Source organism: Sorex fumeus, unplaced genomic scaffold (assembly GCF_029834395.1).
Source record: "Sorex fumeus unplaced genomic scaffold, SorFum_2.1 ptg000149l, whole genome shotgun sequence".
NCBI lineage: Eukaryota > Metazoa > Chordata > Mammalia > Eulipotyphla > Soricidae > Sorex > Sorex fumeus.
In genome coordinates, this window is record NW_026606206.1 from 5,934,858 (window position 1) to 5,956,446 (window position 21,589).

The window sequence follows — 21,589 nt, forward strand, 5'->3', positions numbered from 1 at the left end:
CTAGCAACTGTGTTATTGCTCCAGCCCCTTGCGAAACATTCGATACATGTGATGTTTATATACACTTATATATCATAATTAGAAAAAAAGATTACCAGCAGGCAATTAATCAGCAAAAAATTCATTCAGTAATAGTGAGCCAAGAAAGTCATAATTGTGACACCGACAAGGAAGGCACTTGAGTGCCGGACAGCAGCCTAGAAGGCAGCTGTCGCTGCGTGCAGCCCCTATCATGGGGTCCCTTAGTACTTTTGTCTCATGATCAGAGGGTTTGGGGATTTTCCCCAAAGTTGTACTCAGTAGGTGGCAAAGTAAATTTTGACATCCTTTCCTGATCGAATGCCAAAATCTCAGCTTCTCTCAGTTTATCAACTCTGTTTCTTAACTCTGCTAGAATCAAACGGTTCTTTTTCTGGTGTCTGGCTGGGTTGATCCTTTTATAAAGATAAAATGGTAGCACGTAGGGCTCTTTCTTTTTTTTTTAATTTTTATTACTGAAACACCATGAGGTACAATTGTAGACTTACAAATTTTTGTGCTTGGGTTTCAGTTATACAATGATCGAGTACCCATCCCTCCTCCAGTGCCCATTCTCCACCACCACTGATCCCAGTATCCCTCCCACCCCCCAACCCCCCATCCCACCCTGCCTCTGTGGCAGGACATTGCAAATGGGGCTCTTTCTTGGCCTAGTCAGGTACACCCTACACTTAAGGCAAAGATTTAGTGTTTTCAATTAATTTTATTCTAAATTATTATTAACTTTTTTGTTTTCTTGGGCCACACCTGGCAGTGCTCAGTGCTTCCTTCTGGCTCTGTGTTCAGGAGTCAGTCCTGGGGGTGCTTGGAGGACCATATGTGATGCTGGGGATCAAACCTGGGTTGGCTCTATGCAAATGCGTTTAATCTCTGTACTGTCTCTCTGGCTCTGATTTCAGTGTTGTCACATACCAAATTTCCCAATTACCAGACAAGACACAAAGTCTAATGTCACCACCTTTATTTTTTGCACCTGGGGCTGAGGAAATTGCCTTGGCTCTTCAGTGAAGACTTGACAATTAGTAAACTGACTGAAATAAAGGATGAGGGCCAAACTTATAAATAGCTGTTGACTTTTTTTGCACTTGTTCGGATGTTAGGCGTTGAGTGTAAAATCCTTCTCAATCGGCTTCTAATGGACTCTCCCCTTTCCTTCCAACTCCTGAGTGTGTGTGTGTGTGTGTGTGTGTGTGTGTGTGTGTGTTTGATGACTTCCAGGGGGACAGGAAGCCGAGGATGAATTCGTTCACTCCATCTGGTCTCAGTGTCACAAAGCATAGAACCGCACAATTATCCTTGTGCAAGCGGAGAAGTCCCTGGATATTTGGGTAACCACATACATGTCTTGAGTTTGTTATTTCGTGAAACTCCAATTAGCCATCTCTGCTTCCTCGCGGATAGCAGGGCTTCAGGGCAGGCGCCCCTCTTAGACAGCTGGGACAGAAAGGCCGATGCCCTGCCATCCCTGGCAGCTTGGCTTGGGGCCTCCTTTGTGGTTCTTGATTTTTGTTTAAGTTAGAAGATAGGAGACAGACATCTTTGTGTATATGAACAACTTGTTATACACTTCTCTGATGGACCTGATGGCTGCTGTGTGGTCCTGCCCGACAGCCTCTCTGCAAGCCATCAAGGAAGTTTCTGTTTATTGATGTTTTTTGTTGTTATTCCCATCACTTTCTCTGTTTCACTGGGAATTGTGAGGGCATGAAATGGTGAGTGCAGGATATTGAGGGATGTCGTGCTTACTTTTTCTCTTTTTACTTTGGGATTTTTTTTTATAAGGACTTAATTCAAGCTAAAAGGCAACTGTAATGGGGACTGGCTTACTTAAAAAGAATTCAACACATGAAAACAATCCTGCTCTCATTAGTGTTATGTTACTGGGGAAAACACATTTGGAATAAAAATTAGGCATCTGCTCTGCAATTCTAGTTTGAGGCTTGAAAGTATGTATCTCTGCTCTCTAGGACTTCAATTTAACCAAATAAGAAACTGAAGAGTAGTGGTTAGCATTCTGAAAAAAAGGGAGGCATTCGAGAGGAAGTCATCGTCTGAATAACAGTTGCATATGGTAAAATAAGATCTCATGTAAAATAATGGGATGGCCAGGGGAAAGCTGTATAAAATATAATTGTATCTTAAAACACCGGACTCTCGGGGCTGGAGCGATAGCACAGAGGGTAGGGCGTTTGCCTTGCATGTGGCTGACCCAGGTTCGATTCCCAGCATCCCATATCCCCGAGCACTGCCAGGAGTAATTGCTGAGTGCAGAGCCAGGAGTAACCCCTATGCATCATTGGGTGTGACCCAAAAAGAAAAAAAAACACAAAAATATTGGACTCTTGCATTTGGGGAGCAGAAAAAGCCCCCCAACACGTAGATGCTCTGCCATTTCAGCGGTGGAGCAATGGGACAGTCTAGAGAGGGTGAAGAGTTGTGAGAAGACAAAGATGTCAAGTCAGCAGTGACTTGGAGACTCTGTCACTGCACCAAGGACCGGCAGATTGCACTGCATTTCCGGTTCTGTTCTCTACTGCATATGGACTTGTGTTCTCCCCAGATGTATTTGAGCATCTGGGGAAGTATGTGTCTCTCCTATGGGACTGAGGAGTCTATGGGACAGTGCTCCTACTTGTGATCAGGGAACCAAACCGTGTCTTCTGTGTGTGTATCAGACAGTGGATATGGACCCATCTTGCCTTCTTTCCGAGTAGAAACCCAAGGAAATTTCTCTGTGGCCCAGCCAGGCTTCTGCGGTAGCTGCAGGGCTGGGTGCGGTTCCCCTTCCTCCAGCTAAAGTCAGGTGCATGGGGTGGGTAGGGTACGGCCTGCGGCACCCCCTTTGGGAGGGTCAGGGATGGACAGCAAGTGGCTTGGGCCACCCCAACTTGTGGTTGAGGCTTCATTTAGGAATGAAAAGTCAAGTATTGCCTCTTCCAATATAGACACAAACAGATAACTGTGCAAGGTATCATCTTTCCTGAACAGTGCCACTGTGCATTGGCTTAGAGGGGGAGGAGGGACGCAGTAGAAGTTCTAGGATTTTTTTTTCCTCCCAGAAAACAAAATGATAGTTTAAAGACTATTTGATTATTTTAAAAATAAATTTTAAATATTGGTGGGGGAGGCTGAGGGAAGAGTCTGGGGGCGGGCAGTACCATGCTTTGTGTCATATTTAATTTCTGACACTTTTCCTTTATATTATCACATGTTCAGTGAATTTTCCCATCCCTGGAACCTCTTGGATTCGCTGATGAAGGGATTTATTTGGCTCTAGGTTTTTCCTTAGACGAGAGTTCCCAGGATCTTACTCAGGTATTTAGTGTACAGGTTAATAGCTCTCACTTAGGTATTAGCTCTCAAAAGCCGTGCTTTTTTTTCTGGATGGCCTTTGTCTTTATTTACTTTTGAGTTTTAAAGTTTTTCCATATTTATTTATTTTTTTTAACCTAAAAAAAGTGATTGGAGCTGTAGCAATAGCACAGTGGGTAGGGTGTTTGCCTTGCACGCGGCAGAACCAGGTTCGATTCCCAGCATCCCATATGGTCCCCCGAGCACTGCCAGGAGAGATTTCTGAGTGCATGAACCAGGAGTAACTCCTGTGCATCGCTGGGTGTGACCCAAAAAAGCACAAAAAAATGTGATTGAGTTTCTGTGATTTACAAAGCCCACCAGTGACTGAGGACCTTTGTCTTGAAGGGACTGGGAGAGGGTGGACTAACAGGAGAAGAGAGAGCAGAGACTAGAAGGTGATGGAGAGATGGCAGCAGAGTGGACTGAAAACCAGCTACTGAGAAGTGGGGGACCTGTTGTCTCTTGGACATCCACCCCCCTCGCCTCCCGATGCTGCTGGATTTCAGAGTTAGGGTTCAAGTCTCTGCAACAGGGAGGGAATAAATTCCTGTCATTTTTTTTTGGATTTTTGGGTCACACCTGGCGATGTACAGGGGTTACTCCTGGCTCTGCACTCAGGAATTATCCCTGGCGGTGCTCAGAGGACCCTATGGGATGCTGGGAATCGAACCCGGGTCAGCCGCGTGCAAGGCAGACGCCCTACCCGCTGTGCTATTGCTCCAGCCCCTCCTGTCCTTTTTAGCGACCAAACTTTATGGTAATTTACCACAGCCACCCCCGCAGATAGATAGATCCCAGGTTGATTTACAGATTTTGTTTTAGTTTCTAGGGATACTGTAAGAAATCACCATAGGCTTGTGATGAAACCAACAATGACAACAACAACAACAAAAAACAACTCACCAAATTTATTCCCTCACAGTTGTGAGGCTGGAAATGGAAATCCAGGAGTCAGCAGGCTCAGCGACCCACAGAAGCTTGGGAGAGTCACTCCAGACCTTTTTTTAGCTTCTAGTAGTGCTTGTCATATTCCTTGGCTGCGTCTCTCCAAGATCTGTCTCCATCCGCACCCGCTGTCCCTCCCTGTGTCTTTTCTTCTATGTATATATATATATTTTTTTTTTAAAGAAAAAAACATGTGCTGTTGCTTTCATGATGGAAGTAGCCCAGATGTCATCAACTTGCGCCTATGTAGCTGATTGATCACCTGAACATGATCCTGTCAGTAGAGACCGCAGTGTCCCTGTTGGTCGTGGCTGCTGGTAGATTGGCAGCAGTGGCCGGGCCAAGTTGGCTTTGGCGACTGCAAGTCCAAGTTGCTGAGTCCATGAGTGACCTCCTTCTCTGCTGCCACACTAACTTTGCTACTGAACCCGCCAGGCAGTAAGAGGAATGTCTGGGAAATGGCACCGACAGGCTTTCAAAATCTTTCTCTGCAACAGTCATATTTTGGTGAGCAGTCACAGGGGACCCAAGGGACCTAGTCATTTTTTTTTATTAAAAAATTTTTTAATAGTGAGACATCATGAGGTACAGTTGCAGACTTACACATTTTTGTGCTTGGGTTTCAGTTATACAATGATCGAATACCCATCCCTCCACCAGCGCCCATTTCCCACCACCACGGATCCCAGTATCCCTCCCACCCCCCATCCCCCCTGTCCCACCCTGTCTCTATGACAGGGCATTCCCCTCTGTTCTCTCTCTCCTTTTGGGTGTTGTGGTTTGCAAAAGAGGCAGTGGGTGACAATCATGTTCGGTCTATAGTCTACTTTCAGCATGCTTCTCCCATCTGGGAGGAGCCTCCCAACACCTTTATTTGGTGCTCCCTTCTCTATCTGAGCTGCCTTTTTCCCTAGCATGTGGTTGGTCTCCAAGTCATGGAGTAAAATTCCTGGTACTAATCTCGGCCATTCGTGGGTGTTAATTTCCTATTTTGGGAACTAGTCATTTTTTTGCATCTTCCTGCTATCGCTTGCTTTACCATTTTTTCTTCAGTACTTAGCACCTCTCAGACATCCCTCAACTAGATTTGTATAGAGTGCCTCATTTTTTTTTTGGTATTGTTATTGAATGAGCAGTCTCACATAACTAAAAGTCCCAGGTAGCAGGCAAGGGCGATAGTTTGAAGGACTGGAGTAGATGTTTTATGGATGGGAGGCCCAGATGGGATCCTACTCATTGTCTTCTGAGCACTGCAGGGTTCAACACCTAAGCACTGCCTGATGTGGTAAAGAACCAAAAAATAATTTTTCCCCTTAGATAACTGGAATTACTCTTCTAGTAAGCCTCCAGTGATAACTAAATGTTTCAGGTTGAAATTTTGTTCAAACCTATTTCCAATTTAATTTCAATGGTGTGCCTTTACTTTTTCAGAAAAGACGGTCGAAAGTTAATAAGACAAAACATTGATCTATGTATAGTTTCTGTCTTTTTTTTCTTGAAGTACTATTCCCAACGATCTTATCATTTTACATGGTTGTAATGACACAATAGTTATTCTGTATCATGTATTTTTGATTTAACAGGAAACTGTTTATGTTCTTTCTCTGTCACTAAGGGAAATGTCAGTGGTTATGGCAGATGAATCTGAAATGTAGGTAATTCTTATTAGCATATGAACAGTAGGAAGTTAATACTTATAGAACAGTTTACTGTGAATGTTTTTGGTGGGCGAAGGCTTGTCTATGCAGAGAACAGGGATCCAGGATCTTTCCAACTTGTAACTCTGATATCTGGGGACCCTGTAGTCCCTATAAGTCTGTGGCAGGTGGAAAAAGGTTACTAAGAGAAAGGGGCCAAGAAAACATAACTGCTTCTTAGTACCCCAGCCAAAAGGAACACGCCTTCTTTCCATTCCCAGTCTCCCATTAGTTTATCATCTGCTGTGGAAACTGGTCGAGTGGCAGGCCGAGAAGCAAGAGTGTGCTATGTCTTTTAGCCTGTTCGTAGCAACAATTCCACACTGAGGAGGAGAAGCAGAAGTCTTTGTGAACTATTGACCAAGCCCATCAGAGCTGCAAAAGGCTATTGCAATTAGCCTTTTAAGTGACTAAAGATTATCACATAGGTTGCCACATCATACTGTAACAAACAAGTTCTTCACTCTCAAGGATTTATGAAGTTAAAAATTTCTCATTTCGAAGGAATACCACAATAGCAAATACCTGAACATATAGGCCCTTTCTTCCTTCAAGGATAATTTCTTTGAGAATGATTCTGAAAGGGCTACAGAGGTAAACTCATGGAACTGGAGAGCATGCTTTGCATGTGGGAGGCCCTAGTTCAATCCCTGGCATTGCATGGTCCCTAGGAATGACCCCTGATAGTCAACTATCCCTCTGTAGTAGCCCTCTAAGAACAGTAGGGTGTGGTCCAAGTACAAAATGAATAAGAAGAAAGAAGAAAAGGGGTCCTGGGAGATAGCTCCGGTGTTCAAGCACATGCCTAGCACATTTAAGGCCTTGAGATTGGTGCCTTGAACCTCATGTCCTCACCCACATGGTACTGAGCATCTTCCCTAGTGCTTTCAGACCTCTGTTGGGTCAGAGCAGCCTGCATCACTGACCCAAGAACCAGACCAGCGGGCCCCCAGCCAGGCTTAGAACAGCAAGGGATGGTTCCCCAACTCCTTGCTGCTGAGGTTAGCACCTATCAATTTTTTTTAAAGAAGCTCATGTAATTCAGAAATATTAGACTTAGAAGCTACAAATACTTTTCACATTCTTGAATCCACAAACCTTTTTCTTCAAAGCTACAGCTAAGTTATACTATTATTGACTTGTCCAGATTTTTTACATTGTCTGCTTCAAGTTACTAACTAAATTGAATTATATGAGTAAAAACATTTTCACAAGAACGCATGGAACACACTTGATCATGGCTCTGGATAATAAGATGAGTGTAATAATACCCCAGTGTCTTTTCTGTCTTCAAAAATGGGATCACCAGCAATCAAATTTTAATGTAGAAAGCTAGAGTCCATTTTTTTCCCTAATGTCTCTGTATTGGTGATTCATTGCTGTGCAAAAAATGGTAACAGAACTTAGTGACTTACAACAAGAACAAACATCACACAGTTTCTGTGTCGCAGGAGATGGGTTATTTTAAATAGGGAACTCTCATGAGGTCACAGTCACCTATTAGTGGGAGCTTTGGTATCTGAAGGCTTGATGGGGCCTGGGAAGTGGATTCTGATGATTGGCAAGATGCCTCAGTTCTACTCCAGAAATGTGCGTACATAGGACTCAAATTTCTTCATGACCTGGTGACTGGTGTCCCTGGGGGATGTGATCCAAGAAAGGAACCTTGTACACAATGCTGTCAAGAGTGCTTTCGCTGATTAGGTGAAATTGGAACAAAAACTCAAACATAATACTGGGGTCAGAGTGCTCTAAGCAGGGGAAAGAGCAAAGGCAGAGGTCTTGATTGTATTTTATGTGTTTAAGGAATAATAAACCAGATCGTGTGAACAGAGTGAGGGAGGAAACTGGAGGATGATGATAAGGGTCTTACAAGACTTGGGTTGGCTTCACCTTGGGTTAGTGGCAGGCAAGGATAATCATCAGAGAGTTCTACCAGTATGTCATGGCTTGGACTGCTCTGTCCTTGGTCTTCTAAAATGTAATGGCAACCAGGTCTTGCTTCCACTGCTTAAAGCACCAGTGCTCTGTTCCTACAGCAATTAGAATAAAATCCAAGTCTCTTTAGCTCTTACTAGTGTTGTTATTGTGACTATTCAATTTGAAATCTCATTAATTTCTAGTTTAGCCCCTACTCATTTCCTTACCAACATGAATTCAACTTTATTGTTAATACTTTATAATATGCCTCCTCTGCGCAAAAAGATGTACTCTGAGGATGTTGTGTAAGGTTCTTTCTAACTATGTCATTGCAGGAGTGCCTTAGTTTTTGAGTTCCTTCCCTCCCTCCCTCCCTCCCTCCCTCCCTTCCTTCCTTCCTTCCTTCCTTCCTTCCTTCCTTCCTTCCATCCTTCCTCTCCTCCTTCCTTCCTTCCTTCCTTCCTTCCTTCCTTCCTTCCATCCTTCCTCTCCTCCTTCCTTCCTTCCTTCCTTCCTTCCTTCCTTCCTTCCTTCCATCCTTCCTCTCCTCCTTCCTTCCTTCCTTCCTTCCTTCCTTCCTTCCTTCCTTCCTTCCATCCTTCCTCTCTTCCTTCCTTCCTTCCTTCCTTCCTTCCTTCCTTTCTTCCTTCCTTCCTTCCTTCCATCCTTCCTCTCCTCCTTCCTTCCTTCCTTCCTTCCTTCCTTCCTTCCATCCTTCCTCTCCTCTTTCCTTCCTTCCTTCCTCCCTTCCTTCCTTCCTTCCTTCCTTCCTTCCTTCCTTCCTTCCTTCCTCCCTCCCTTCCTTCCTTCCTTCCTTCCTTCCATCCTTCCTCTCCTCCTTCCTTCCTTCCTTCCTTCCTTCCTTCCTTCCTTCCATCCTTCCTCTCTTCCTTCCTTCCTTCCTTCCATCCTTCCTCTCCTCCTTCCTTCCTTCCTTCCTTCCTTCCTTCCTTCCTTCCTTCCTTCTTCTCCTCCTTCCTTCCTCCCTTCCTCCCTTCCTTCCTTCCTTCCTTCCTTCCATCCTTCTTCTCCTCCTTCCTTCCTCCCTTCCTCCCTCCCTTCCTCCCTTCCTTCCTTCCTTCCTTCCTTCCTTCCTTCCTTCCTTCCTTCCTCCCTTCCTTCCATCCTTCCTCTCCTCCTTCCTTCCTTCCTTCCTTCCTTCCTTCCTTCCTTCCATCCTTCCTTCCCTCCTTCCTTCCTTCCCTCCCTCCCTCATTCCTTCCCTTCCTCTTTCCTTCCTTCCATCCTTCCCTCCCCTAGTGGTGCTCAAAGTTCTGTTCCTGGTAACCTCAGGGGGACACATATGTTGCCATTGATTTTGTGCAAGACAAACACTGTAACCCCTGTTCTATTCCTCCAGCCCCTGTTGCTTTTTTTTTTAACAAGGCAGTTTTGTAGTCTGACCCCACCATGGGTGACCCATAGAGCTATGGCCTCCTTGACTGGGCAGTTTTTTCAATGGTTGTGGCATGTGCAGCCACTTAGTAACACAACTAGAATCCCTGCCTTTGAGAACATAATTGTACCTAGCACAGTTAAAACACACCTGCGGATGACAGATTGTAGTTAGTTAGGATCCTTCCAGTGTGGATTTGTATTGAGGCAGAGAGTGTGGGTAATGCCAGGAAGTACTCATTTCTTTTTTCCTTGTGTTGCTAGCATGTTCACACAGAGAGTATCTGAGCCAGGGACAAACTAAGAACTTGTGTGGTTCAGGCTAACCCCTAGGTCATCAAAAACAGATGTTTCAAACAGCTGCAAACCACCAAGACAGATACAAATGACAGGTTAATAAATGAACACTACTCTGAAGTTGGGCTGGAGCGATAGCACAGTGGGTAGGGCTTTTAGACCGACCCGGGTTTGATTCCTCTGTCCCTCTCGGAGAGCCCGGCAAGCTACCAAGAATATCCCGCTGCGTGGCAGAGCCTGGCCAGCTCCCCGTGGAATATTCAATATGCCAAAAACAGTAACAACAAATCTCACAATGGAGACGTTACTGGTGCCCACTCGAGCAAGTCGATGAATAATGGGAGGACAGTGCTACACTGTTATTCTGAAGTGATAGTGCAACAGATAGGGTGCTTCCCAGTGGCTGAACCCGGTTCCATCCCCAGCACCCATATGGTTTCCTAAGCACCAACTGCCAAGAGAGATCCTTGAGCACAGAGCCAGGAGTAAGCCCTGAGCACCACTGGGTCTAATCCGCAAACAAGCAATTAATTCATTAAATTAATTAAAATAACCACTATATATAGACGTCCTAAGTATTCCTGGAGAAATTTGGCAGGAGAAGCAATACCAAGGCTCTATCTGTCTCTCCCAGAACTCCAATCTAAAGCTTACTGAACTCTTTCGAGCAACTGATTATAGACCAAGAGCCTGTTGAAATGCCTTCATGCACCTGGATTGAGATTTTTTTTTTCCTGGTTGATCTAGATTGGGCGACTGATTATTGGACAGAATGGCATCTTGTCTACCCCAGCTGTTTCGTGCATTATCAGAAAGATCAAGGCTGCAGGAGGGATCATCCTGACAGCCAGCCACTGCCCTGGAGGACCAGGAGGAGAGTTTGGAGTGAAGTTTAATGTTGCCAATGGAGGTAAGTCGTTCAGAATATAACTCCCCAATCATGTTTTCTTTTCTCTTGTTGTTTCATTGTAACCACCCTCTGATGGTACACCAGCAAGTTAGACAGGAAAGAGCTTAAAAAAATCCAATGAGTCCCAGTTTTCCAGAGAGGCAGAACTAAAAGGACCTACAGAGATTTATGAACAGGAATGGACTCATCTGATCGTGAAGGCTGAAAATCCCCAAGTTCTGTCACTGGCAAGCTGGAGACAAGGAGAACTGATGTGATTCAATTTAAAAAATAAATTTAAAAATAACCAAAAAAAAAAAAGAGAGAGAACAATTACCATGTGTTTTGTAGCAGTTATTTTAGAGGCAACATGAACCTGAACAGTACAAGTGACCAATCGAACGTCCTTCCTGGGAACCATAGGGAACCATGTATATAGGCTGTGTATTTTATTATATCATTCATGCTTTCATTTTATGTGAATGTTAATGTAGGCTTTTGTCTGTTCTTTGGTATGATTTCCTAGGTACTGTTTGGGACCTGGAAATGCTCCGCTTCTCCGCCCCACCCCATAAATTAGTGGTAATTGCTTCTGTACGGCATTTTGCATTACGAAAGTTTTCATAGGAAGGCTCTACTTTCAGATAGAGAGGGAACCTGTATCGATGTTGCCATGCGCAACAACAATTTCCAGGAAGCATTGAAATTAATATCTGATCTTATGCTTTGCAAGAAAAGTATCTCTGTGACATTCTCCGGGACATCAAAGGAAAAGATGTTATTTGAATGCCCATTGGCAGTTGTAATGATATGAGCTTATGAGACCTATTCAGGATCTCTCTCATTTCATTTTCATTTTCATCATCCTGTTAATCGTCGATTGCCTCGAGCAGGCCCCAGTTACGTCTCCTTCGTCCTAGCCCTGAGATTTTTTTTTTTAAAGTGCCATATTCAAGGCTCTTTCAGGGTTAGGAGAATGAGACCCATCATTGTTACTGGTATTTGGCATATTTGGTACGCCACGGGGAGTTTGCCAGACTCTGCCCTGTGGGCAGGCTACATTCGATAGCCTGCAAGTTTGTCCAAAGTAGGAATGAGACAATAAGATGTCATAAAGAAAAGTTTTGATAAGATGTCACGCGGCCGCGAATGCGGCCGCGCGGTTCCGGGATCTGGATTTTATAGTCTCTGAGTCTTGGCCGCTGATGGGATTACACGGCGCCAGGGGGCCAGGTGGTGGGTGTGACCCCCGCCTACTGGAATTTGGAGGATCTGGGTGGAAGATGCTCGACTCCAATTCGAGTAGGCTTGGAGGTCTCGGCCCCGGAACCCGCGTGGGTTCTTTATATGTGGAATATAAAAAAATAGCGAGGGAACAACAAAGGACCACAGGCAATGGAACTGGAGAACTTGGTCTACAAAGCTGATCTTATCTTTTTTCTTTTTAGCTTTATAAACTTATTTTTTTATTCACAATGCTCTTTCACCAGAGAACTTTGTACACAACCCCGGGTATAGTGGCATAAAAATAGTTGTAACAAATCACACATTTACTGATAATAAATAATAAAGTTATTTTTAAAACTAATTTTTTTTTCTTTTTTTATTAGTGAAAAACCATGAGGTACAGTTATAGGCTTACAAATTTTGTGCTTGGGTTTCAGTTATACAATGATCAAGTGCCCATCCCGCCACCAGTGCCCGTCATCCATCACCACGGGTCCCAGCATCCCCCCCACCCTCCATCCCTCCCCCCCCCCCCCCCGTCCCATCCTGCCTCTGTGGCAGGGTATTCCCCCTTGTTCTCTCTCTCTTCTTTTGGGTACTGTGTTTTGCAAGAGAGGCATTGAGTGGCAATCATGTTTGGTCTATCGACTACTTTTAGCATGCTTCTCCCACCCTGGGAGGGCCCTCACAACACCCTTCATTTGGTACTCTCTTCTCTATCTGAGCTTCCTTTTCACCTAGAGCCTGTGGCTGGCCTTCCATTCATGGAGCAAAATTCCTGGTACTAATCTCAGCCATTCCTGGGTGTTACTCTCCCTTTTTGTTGCTTTATGTTCCCCAGATGAATGCAATCTTTCTGTGTCTATCCCGCTCTTTCTGACTCATTTCGCTTAACATGATACTTTCCATGTAGTACCACTTGTATGTAAATTTCATGACTTCGTCTTTTCTAACAGCTACATAGTACTCCATTGTGTAGATGTACCAAAGTTTCTTTAACCAGTCATCTGTTCTCGGGCACTCAGGTTTTTTCCAGATTCTGGCTATTGTAAAGAGTGCTGCAATGAACAAACAATTGCAGATGTCACTTCGACTATACCTTTTTGACTCTCTGGGATATATTCCCAGGAGTGCTATAGCTGGGTCAAATGGCAGATCAAATTCTAATTTTTTGAGAGTCGTCCATACTGTAAAACTAAATTTTAAAGTTACGTGACTAAAAAGTTTTGTGACCTCATATGGAATTAAGACCCACAGTTAGCAAAGCTTATTGGGGCATGGATGTACATAAAGGTGCATCTTTAGTAAGTAGCTAAACTAAGATATTTACTGAGAATGAATTGCACATGATAAGTCCTATCTGTTCATTGTGAGACATATGAACAAGCTGATTGCTGTTTCTAAGTATCTGGTTCCTATCTTATTTTCCATAGTTTTATTTTATTTTTACCTCAAGCTGATCTTATCTTGGAGGGGAGGTTGAGGGTGGAGTTGAGAAGTGAGAAAGGGAGGGGTCCTTGAGATATTGGTGGGGAGAAGCAGGAGCCATGGTAGCGGGTGTGGTGTTGGAACAATGTACGCCTGAAACTATCACTAACACTGTTGTAAAATCATGGTACATCAATAAAAGTTGGGACCATGAAAGATCTATTTTGCCATCCCCTCAACGGGAGAAAGTGCTTAGAATTGAACTCTTAAGTATGTTGAAAGTCATTCTTTCTTACTTTTAATTGTTCATTTTTTTTATGTCTTGGCATATTTAACAAAGCTACAATTCCTTGTGTCCTAAAGAGATTCATCTAGTTTTTCCTACTCCAAGTAGAGTAAGTTCTACTGAGATAGCCTTCATTTGAGGAAGATATTTTATCTCTTCCTGTGTTCTAAATAGTTATCTAAAGAACTGAGTTAGAGGGTTAAGAGTTTATAGAACTAAAAGGCACATCTAGGGAAATGTGATAAGACCTGGACTTATGTTGCTTTTAAAGTATATTTAGGGGCTGGAGAAATAGCACAGCGAGTAGGGCATTTGCCTTACACGTGGCTGACCCGGGTCCGATTCCCAGCATCCCATATGGTCCCCTGAGCACCACCAGGAATAACTCCTGAGTGCAGAGCCAGGAGTAACCTCTGTGCATCATCGGGTGTGACCCAAAAAGCAAAAAAAAAGTATATTTAGAGGGTAGTATACCATTTGGAAAACATTTTAAAGGAGAGGGACAGATTCTAGAGGTGGAATGGAATCAATAATCAAAATACTGATTTACTTTTTATTTGCAGGGACCATATTCATTGCATACACAACTTACTTAATTTCAGTTACGACCCAGTGAAGTCACTAAGGAATAAAATTTAACAAAACAAAACCAATTAATAATTGTGAAAATCTCTCAGGACTTAGTTCTAGGAGGGAGGTGGAACTTCTTGATAAGACGGGGGTAGAAGCAAGTTGGAGGGATGCAGAGTGGAAGTTTGGGGGAATAATCTGCATCTGTTTGAAAGTCTAAGAAGAAACTTGCTACCAGAATAATGGAGCAGAAACAAAAAAGGAACAGGTAAATGGAGATGTTTTGTCACGGTCACGGTCCTCCCATTATTCATCGATTAGCTCTAGCAGGACCAGTTAACGTCTCCATTGTGAGACTTGTTGTTACTGTGTTTGGCATATTGAATGCGTCATGGATAGCTTGCCAGGCTTTACCGTGCAGGTGAGATACTCTCGGTAGCTTGCCAGGCTCTCCGAGAAGGGTGGAGGAATAGAACCCGGCTCCACCGGGCCGGCTGCGTGCAAGGCAAACGCCCTACTGCTGTGCTATCGCTCCAGTAGCATTGGAAAATTTCTTTCTTTGTTTTTTTTTTTTTTTTAGCATTGGAAAATTTCTTAAGGATTTCTGAGAAGTCAAGAGGACTAAGGTGAAATGAAAGCACTTTATTATTAGTGGAAGCCAGTTGGTGTGATTTTGTGACTATTTTCAGAAACACAGGGGAGTCTGGCATGGGGGCAGTAGAGATAATGGTAATGTCCTGGGGTAGGAAAGGCAGAATGAGATGCATGGCAGAGTGTAAGGAGGCTGGGCTGGTAGTTGTTAAGAATGCCTGAATGGAAATCAGACTTTTAGGATTGATGTCCTGTTGTTGTTAATTACAAATGTTGTGGTCTTGGTTTAGGTATTCTACTTCTTTCAGTTTCAATTTCCCTACTTGAAAAATGAGAATAATAATAATGATGATTGCATTTGGCGAGTGCTAAATTTCTCAGAAAATCATGGATCATGGAATTTGTATGTTTCCCTGTTGTACTGTTCTAAAATAGACTTGACTCAAGTGGTGGACCATAATATCCTGCCTGGGATAAGAGTTTCGAAAGGACAAACAAAGAAATTAGACTGCGTTCATGATTTTTGGATACATCAGATGATAATTGGTATAAGTACAGAATGGAGGTAGGTTAAGCAGAGGTACAGGGTGACTGGAAGAAATGGAGTTTGTGGACTGATGAAACTTAAAAACTTGACTTGGAAAGAAGAATTTCAAGACACAGAATTTAAGGCCTGACTTATTAGGCATTGAATAAAGTCAATTATAGCATATTCATATGACTAGCTACACTTCACATGCCCAGTAGCCATGCATGCTTAGTTACTGGACAGTGTAGTTATAAAGGTTGGATATAGAATAAATCAAGAATTTTTTTCTGTTTAGAAGAAAGTTGGTGGGTAAGATTCAAATACAAAATTATTTATCTATCATGTACATTTAGAGCTTTCAATTCACTTGTTTATTTAAACCCCCAACTTTTTTGTCTTTTGCTTTTTGGGTCACACTCAGCGATGCTCAGGGGTTACTCCTGGCTCACGCACTCAGGAATCACTCCTGGCAGTGCTTGGGGACCATATGGGATGCTGGGAATCGAACCTGTGTCGGCCATGTTGGCTGCGTGCAAGGCAAACGCCCTACCCGCTGTGCTATCGCTCCAGCCCTAAACCCCCAACTTTTGGCAAAAAAAAAAAAATCTAAGCAGCCTTGCATTTATGATGTATAAATTGAAAAGGGAAGAAACAAAGGAAAGAAACAAAGGGAGAACTAATATTGAATTTATCTTTAATTTGTTTAAAGTCTGCTATAGTTATCAATTTAATTTTGTTAGGAAATAGATCAAATACTTCTAGCTAAACCCTGTTGAAAGATCTTGGGTGTGAATCAGAGAGATACACAGTGGGGAAAGTGCTTGCCTTGCGAGTAGTCAACCCAGATTCAATGCCTGGCATCACATAGAGTCTCCTGGGCCCTGCCAGCCATGATACCTGAGCACAACCAGGTATGGCCCCCAAACCAACACAACACAGCACAACACAACAACAACAACAACAAAAAGACACTTGGTGGTCCCTAGAAAGTGTGGGTAGAAAAAAAATTATCTTGTTAAATCCACACTCTAACTAACAGGTTAATAGGAATTCTATTCCCAGACCTGTCTTTCTCTAGATGGGAAGTTGCACTTTAAATCTGGAATCCCTCACTTCTGTCAAGCATGTATCCTGTTTGTGTCTCATATCCTGAATAAAACTGATTGCATAATCAGGACTCCCTGGCAGGTGTGAAACTATTTTTAGGGAAGACGTATCATTGCTTAGAAGTGGAGTAAAACAAACAAACGATTGGGCTATTAGCCTACATATAGCAGGTGAGACTGACCAAATTTCCCCTCCATTAGTGGATGACTCCAGCATTAAAAAAAAAAAAACCAGAAACCAAGGCTAATGGAATTGTGAACTGTTGTCCATTGTTTAGAGAACAAATGAATCTTTCTTCTGCTGGCCGGTGGAGGAAGAGGTAACTAACATTCAAAGGAGGGCGCTGAATGAAATATGAAGCCCTTTAAAAAGATTTATTTTTGATAGTGCTCTACTTTCACATTTTAGGTCCTGCACCGGATGTTGTCTCAGATAAAATCTATCAGATCAGCAAAACAATTGAGGAATATGCCATCTGTCCTGATCTTCGAATCGACCTATCTCGACTAGGAAGGCAAGAATTTGACCTGGAGAACAAATTTAAACCATTTAGAGGTAATAGATTATGTTCTGAAGAAGTAGAATCACTTTTTGGATGGGAGTGACTCTGGTTTCTGCAGACAAGGGACCTGTGAACGCTCTTGAATTATCTGTCCACTGTGACTCCTGTTATTCACATGGAAGCTGATAGTGGAACAGAGAGAGAACAGCCAAAGCCTTTAGAACTGGCAATGTTCTAGAACGTATTCACCGTATGAGATGTTCAACACAGACAAAGTTTCAGGATTTATTCCAAGAATAAGCTGTGACTTGCCACAATGTACCTTCATTTTTCTAATAAAAAAATGAAGATGCTGGTATAAATATTTTTGTTAAGAAAAACAATGAAAATGGGCTATGCAGTGGATTTAGATTTGATGTATAATTGTTTGTTATCTGCTTATGCTAAGCATGTATTGGGAGAGTTTGCAAAGGAATTCAGTACACTAAATGGATTCAGGGAAGTGACTAAAAATTAGAAGATCACGGGACCTGGAATATGACTCAAAGGTGGAAAATGCGTGATTGTGAGGTCACCCTCCCCCCCAATCCCTGCTGACCTCTTGTGTTGAGGTGATAAGGACAGTCCCATTTTTGTGATTCCTTGTCCTGGAACAGGGGTTTGGTGCTGAAACCACTTCCTCATCAATTTCAGGATTGTGAGTTTGAACCCTAATGCTATAAGCTATTAAGGATCTAAGCTATTAAGGGCCCTGAAGATGCCTCAGTGACTTAGGAAGTACCCAGGGCAAGTATGAGGTTGTGCATGAAGCATGTAATTTTTATTCTATTTTATTTTTTAAAAATTTTTTGGCTTTTTGGGTCACACCCGGTGATGCACAGGGGTTACTCCTGGCTCAGGAGTTACCCCTGGCGGTGCTCAGGGGACCATATGGGATGCTGGGAATCGAACCCGGGTCGGCCGTGTGCAAGGCAAACGCCCTACCTACTGTGCTATCACTCCAGCCCGAAGCATGCAATTTTTAAATTTAAAGAATTTTTTCTCTTACATTTTTCCATTTATTTTTTCATTGCATCACAGTGATTTACTCGAGCGGGTCCAGTAACGTCTCCATTGGAGACTTTGTTGTCACTGTGATAAACACATTGACATAGTTGTTCATGATTGTGTTTCAGTCATATAATGTTCTAACACCCAGCCCTTCACCAATGTGCTTTTCACACCACCACTGGTCTGAGTTTCCTTCTTCCTCCTCCACCCCTTCATCCCACCACCTTCCATTACGGCAGGCACTTTTCTTCTCTCTCTCCTTCTGTTTCTCTCTTTTGGGCCTCAGAGTTTGCAATACAGATAATGAAAGGTTATCAGGTATATCCATTGACCTGTGCCCTTCACCACCGCTCCCCCACCCTTGTGGCAAGCTTCCAACCACTGGCCTGTCCTCCTGGCCCCTGTTTACCCTCACCTTGGATATTAGTCTCAATATATATATATTTATATATATATGTGTGTGTGTGTGTGTATCACGATCACGATCACGACCATCCTGTTGTTTGTCGATTGCCTAGAGCAGGCCCCAGTAACGTCTCCTTCGTCCTAGCCCTGAGATTTTTTAAAAAGTGCCATATGCAAGGCTCTTTCAGGGTTAGGAGAATGAGACCCTTCATTGTTACTGGTATTTGGCATATTGGGTCCGCCACGGGGAGTTTGCCAGACTCTGCCGTGTGGGCAGGTTACATTCGGTAGCCTGCCAGGTTGTCCAAAGTAAGAATAAGATAATAAAATGTCGCTTCCGGGAGCTGGGTTTTATAGTCTCTGTGTCTTGGCCGTTGATGGGATTGCACAGCGCCAGGGGGCTAGTTGGTGGGTGTGACCCCTGCCTAGTGGAAGATGGAGGATCTGGGTGGAGGATGCTCAGCCTGATCCGAGCAGGCTTGGAGATCTTAGCCCTGGGACCCGCATGCCTTTGTTCCTCTGCTAGTACCTTCATGCGTGTGGAGAGTGGTCTCAGCATGGTGGTGGCTGGTTCTGGAGGTCTTCAGCTGCTGGAGCCCTGGTCAGGGTGGGGAGGGAATCTCAAACAGCTCCCCTCCAAGGGGCCCCGGTGAGGACAGCTCATATATATATGTATATGTATATATATGTATATATATATATGTATATATATACATCCCCAAAATAAATGCAGTCATTCTATATCTGTCCCGCTCCTTCTGATTCATTTCACTCAACACAATACTCTCCATGTCCACCCATTTATAAGCAAATTTCATGACTTCATTCTTCCTAACAGCTGCATAGTATTCCATTGTGTAGACGTACCATAGTTTGTTTATTCAGTTATCTGTTCTTGGGCACTGGGTTTTTTTTCAGATTCTGGTTATTGTGAATGGTGCTGCAATGAACATCAAAGTGCAGATGACATTTCTGCTGTGTGAAATGTGTAATTTAAGTTAAAAATAGATGACATGGGGCTGGAGCGATAGCACAGTGGGTAGGGCGTTTGCCTTGCACGCAGCCAACGTGGCCGACACAGGTTCGATTCCCAGCACCCCATATGGTCCCCTGAGCACCGCTAGGAGCAATTCCTGAGTGCATGAGCCAGGAGTAACCCCTGAGCATCACTGGGTGTGACCCAAAAAGCAAAAAAAAAAAAAAGATAGATGACATACCTGGCTTATGATCACTTAGTATTTTAGCTATAGAGAAGAGCTTGGCTGTTCAGGGGTGACTATGTTGAGCTCGCATCCTATATTTTTCTAGAAAGATTTTGAGTCAATTGCTTGCTTAGTTATTCTGCTGAAATGAATTGAAAACCACATGATACTTATAAAAATTGGTCTGCTTTAATGAATCTAGTTGGGAACATATACACACAATGGTTTGACAACTAAAACAAAGGGTTATATTTTAAATAACTAAAATATGCCTGATTACTTGTTTGGAAAAACTGGGCAATAAAATAATAAAAATTGGACCTTACCATTAGGAAGCAGTTACTTTATTTTTTTATTTATTTATTTTTTAATTTTTTTATTAGTGAAACTCCATGTGGTACAGTTGTTGACCTTACAAGTTTTTGTACTTGGGTTTCAGTCATACAATGATCGAGTACCCATCCCTCCACCAGTGCCCATTGTCCACCACCAATGATCCCAGTAACCCTCCCACCCCTCCCAGACCCCCATCCCATGCCACCTCTGTTGCAGGGCATTCCCTTTTGTTTTCTCTCTCCTTTTGGTTGCTAAGGTTTGCAAAAGAGGCATTGAGTGGCAAACATGTTCGACCTATAGTCTACTTTCAGCATGCATCTTCCATCCTGGGAGAATCCTCCCACAACCCTTTACTTTGTATTCCCTTCTCTGTCTGAGCTGCCCTTTCCCGTAGCATGTGAGGCTGACCTTCAAGCCATGAAGTAAACCTCCTGTAGCTTATGTTGACTATTCTAGGATGTTGGTCTGGAAGGAGTTACTTTAATTCATGTCATTTATTTACTAATAACAAACAAACAAACAACAAACACTGTCTTCCTGTTGTTCATTGATTTGCTGGAGCGGGCCCAGGAATGTCTCCATTTTTCTGAGACTTGTTGTTACTGTGTTTGGCATATCGAATACGCCACGGGGAGCTTGCCAGGCTCTGCTGTATGGGCGAGATACTCTCGGTAGCTTGCCAGGCTCTCTGAGAGGGGCGGAGGAATTGAACCTGGCTCGCCCGGGCTGGTTGCATGCAAGGCAAACGCCTTACCGCTGTGCTATCGCTCCAGCCATTTACTAATAAATGCATCATTTAATTTTGGGTATCTTCACAATTTGTCTACCTGACTAAGAGACCCACATCTTTGGTGAACTCAAGGTTCAGACCCAGATTCCTCAGTCAGTGGTAGTTTGATGAGTTTTTCAAAATGCAGTAGGTACCTGAAAATGGGTAGAGGTACTCGTTGGCTCCCAAGAATTTGAAGATAAATGTTAGAGATGATTTATATGCCGTGAACTTGCCATTTTAAATGTTGAGCAAGGCTTGAGTTAATTGAAAACAAATTAGTCCTAGGTATTTCATGTAAAAGGTCAGTTGTTCGGGCTCTTTGATGTAAACTTTCAATTTTCACTGAATTCTAATTTGCCTCCTTCCTGTTTTTTTTTTAATCAACCCTTCTTAAAAATATTCTTGTTGCTGTAGAAAATAGAGCAGGTAGCATGGTTCTAAATAGTTGCCCCATTGTTCTTTGTCATTAGCAAGTTCATAGTATAATGATAAGTAATTTTTTCATAGAAAGATAAAGTTGTTGGTACATCTACACAATGGAGTACTATGTAGCTCTTAGAAAAGATGAAGTCATGAAATTTACATACAAGTGGTACAATATGGAAAGTATCATGCTAAGCGAAATGAGTCAGAAAGAGAGGGATAGACATAGAAAGATTGCATTCATCTGAGGGATATAAAATAACAAAATATGAGATTAATACCCAAGAATAGCTGAGATCAACACCAGGAGGATTACTCCATAGCTTAAAGGCCAGCCGGGTATTCTAGGGGAAAGCGCAGTTCAGATAGAGAAGGGAGCACCAAATAAAGGGTGTTTGGAGGATACTCCCAGGAGAGGAGATGCATGCTGAAAGTAGACTATGGACTGAACATGATTGCCACTCAATGCCTCTTTTGCAGACCACGACACCCAAAAGGAGAGAGAGAACAGGGGGGAATGCCCTGCCACAGTGGCAGGGTGGGATGGGGGGGTGGGGGGGAGGGATATTATCCATGGTGGCGGAAAATGGGCACTGGTGGAGGGATGGGTATTTGATCATTGTAT

The 21,589-nt window shown here is 43.2% G+C and overlaps 1 protein-coding gene across 1 annotated transcript in view; it reads left to right on the plus strand.

The window, feature by feature from the left end:
* The window catches only part of PGM5 (phosphoglucomutase 5), a 271,097-nt gene that overhangs the window by 24,988 nt on the left and 224,520 nt on the right, over window positions 1-21,589 (plus strand). Inside the window, exons 2-3 of the mRNA XM_056106927.1 lie at window positions 10,395-10,557; window positions 16,683-16,829. Of these exons, the coding sequence (XP_055962902.1) occupies window positions 10,395-10,557; window positions 16,683-16,829 (310 nt within the window). The remainder of the gene's footprint in view (window positions 1-10,394; window positions 10,558-16,682; window positions 16,830-21,589) is intronic.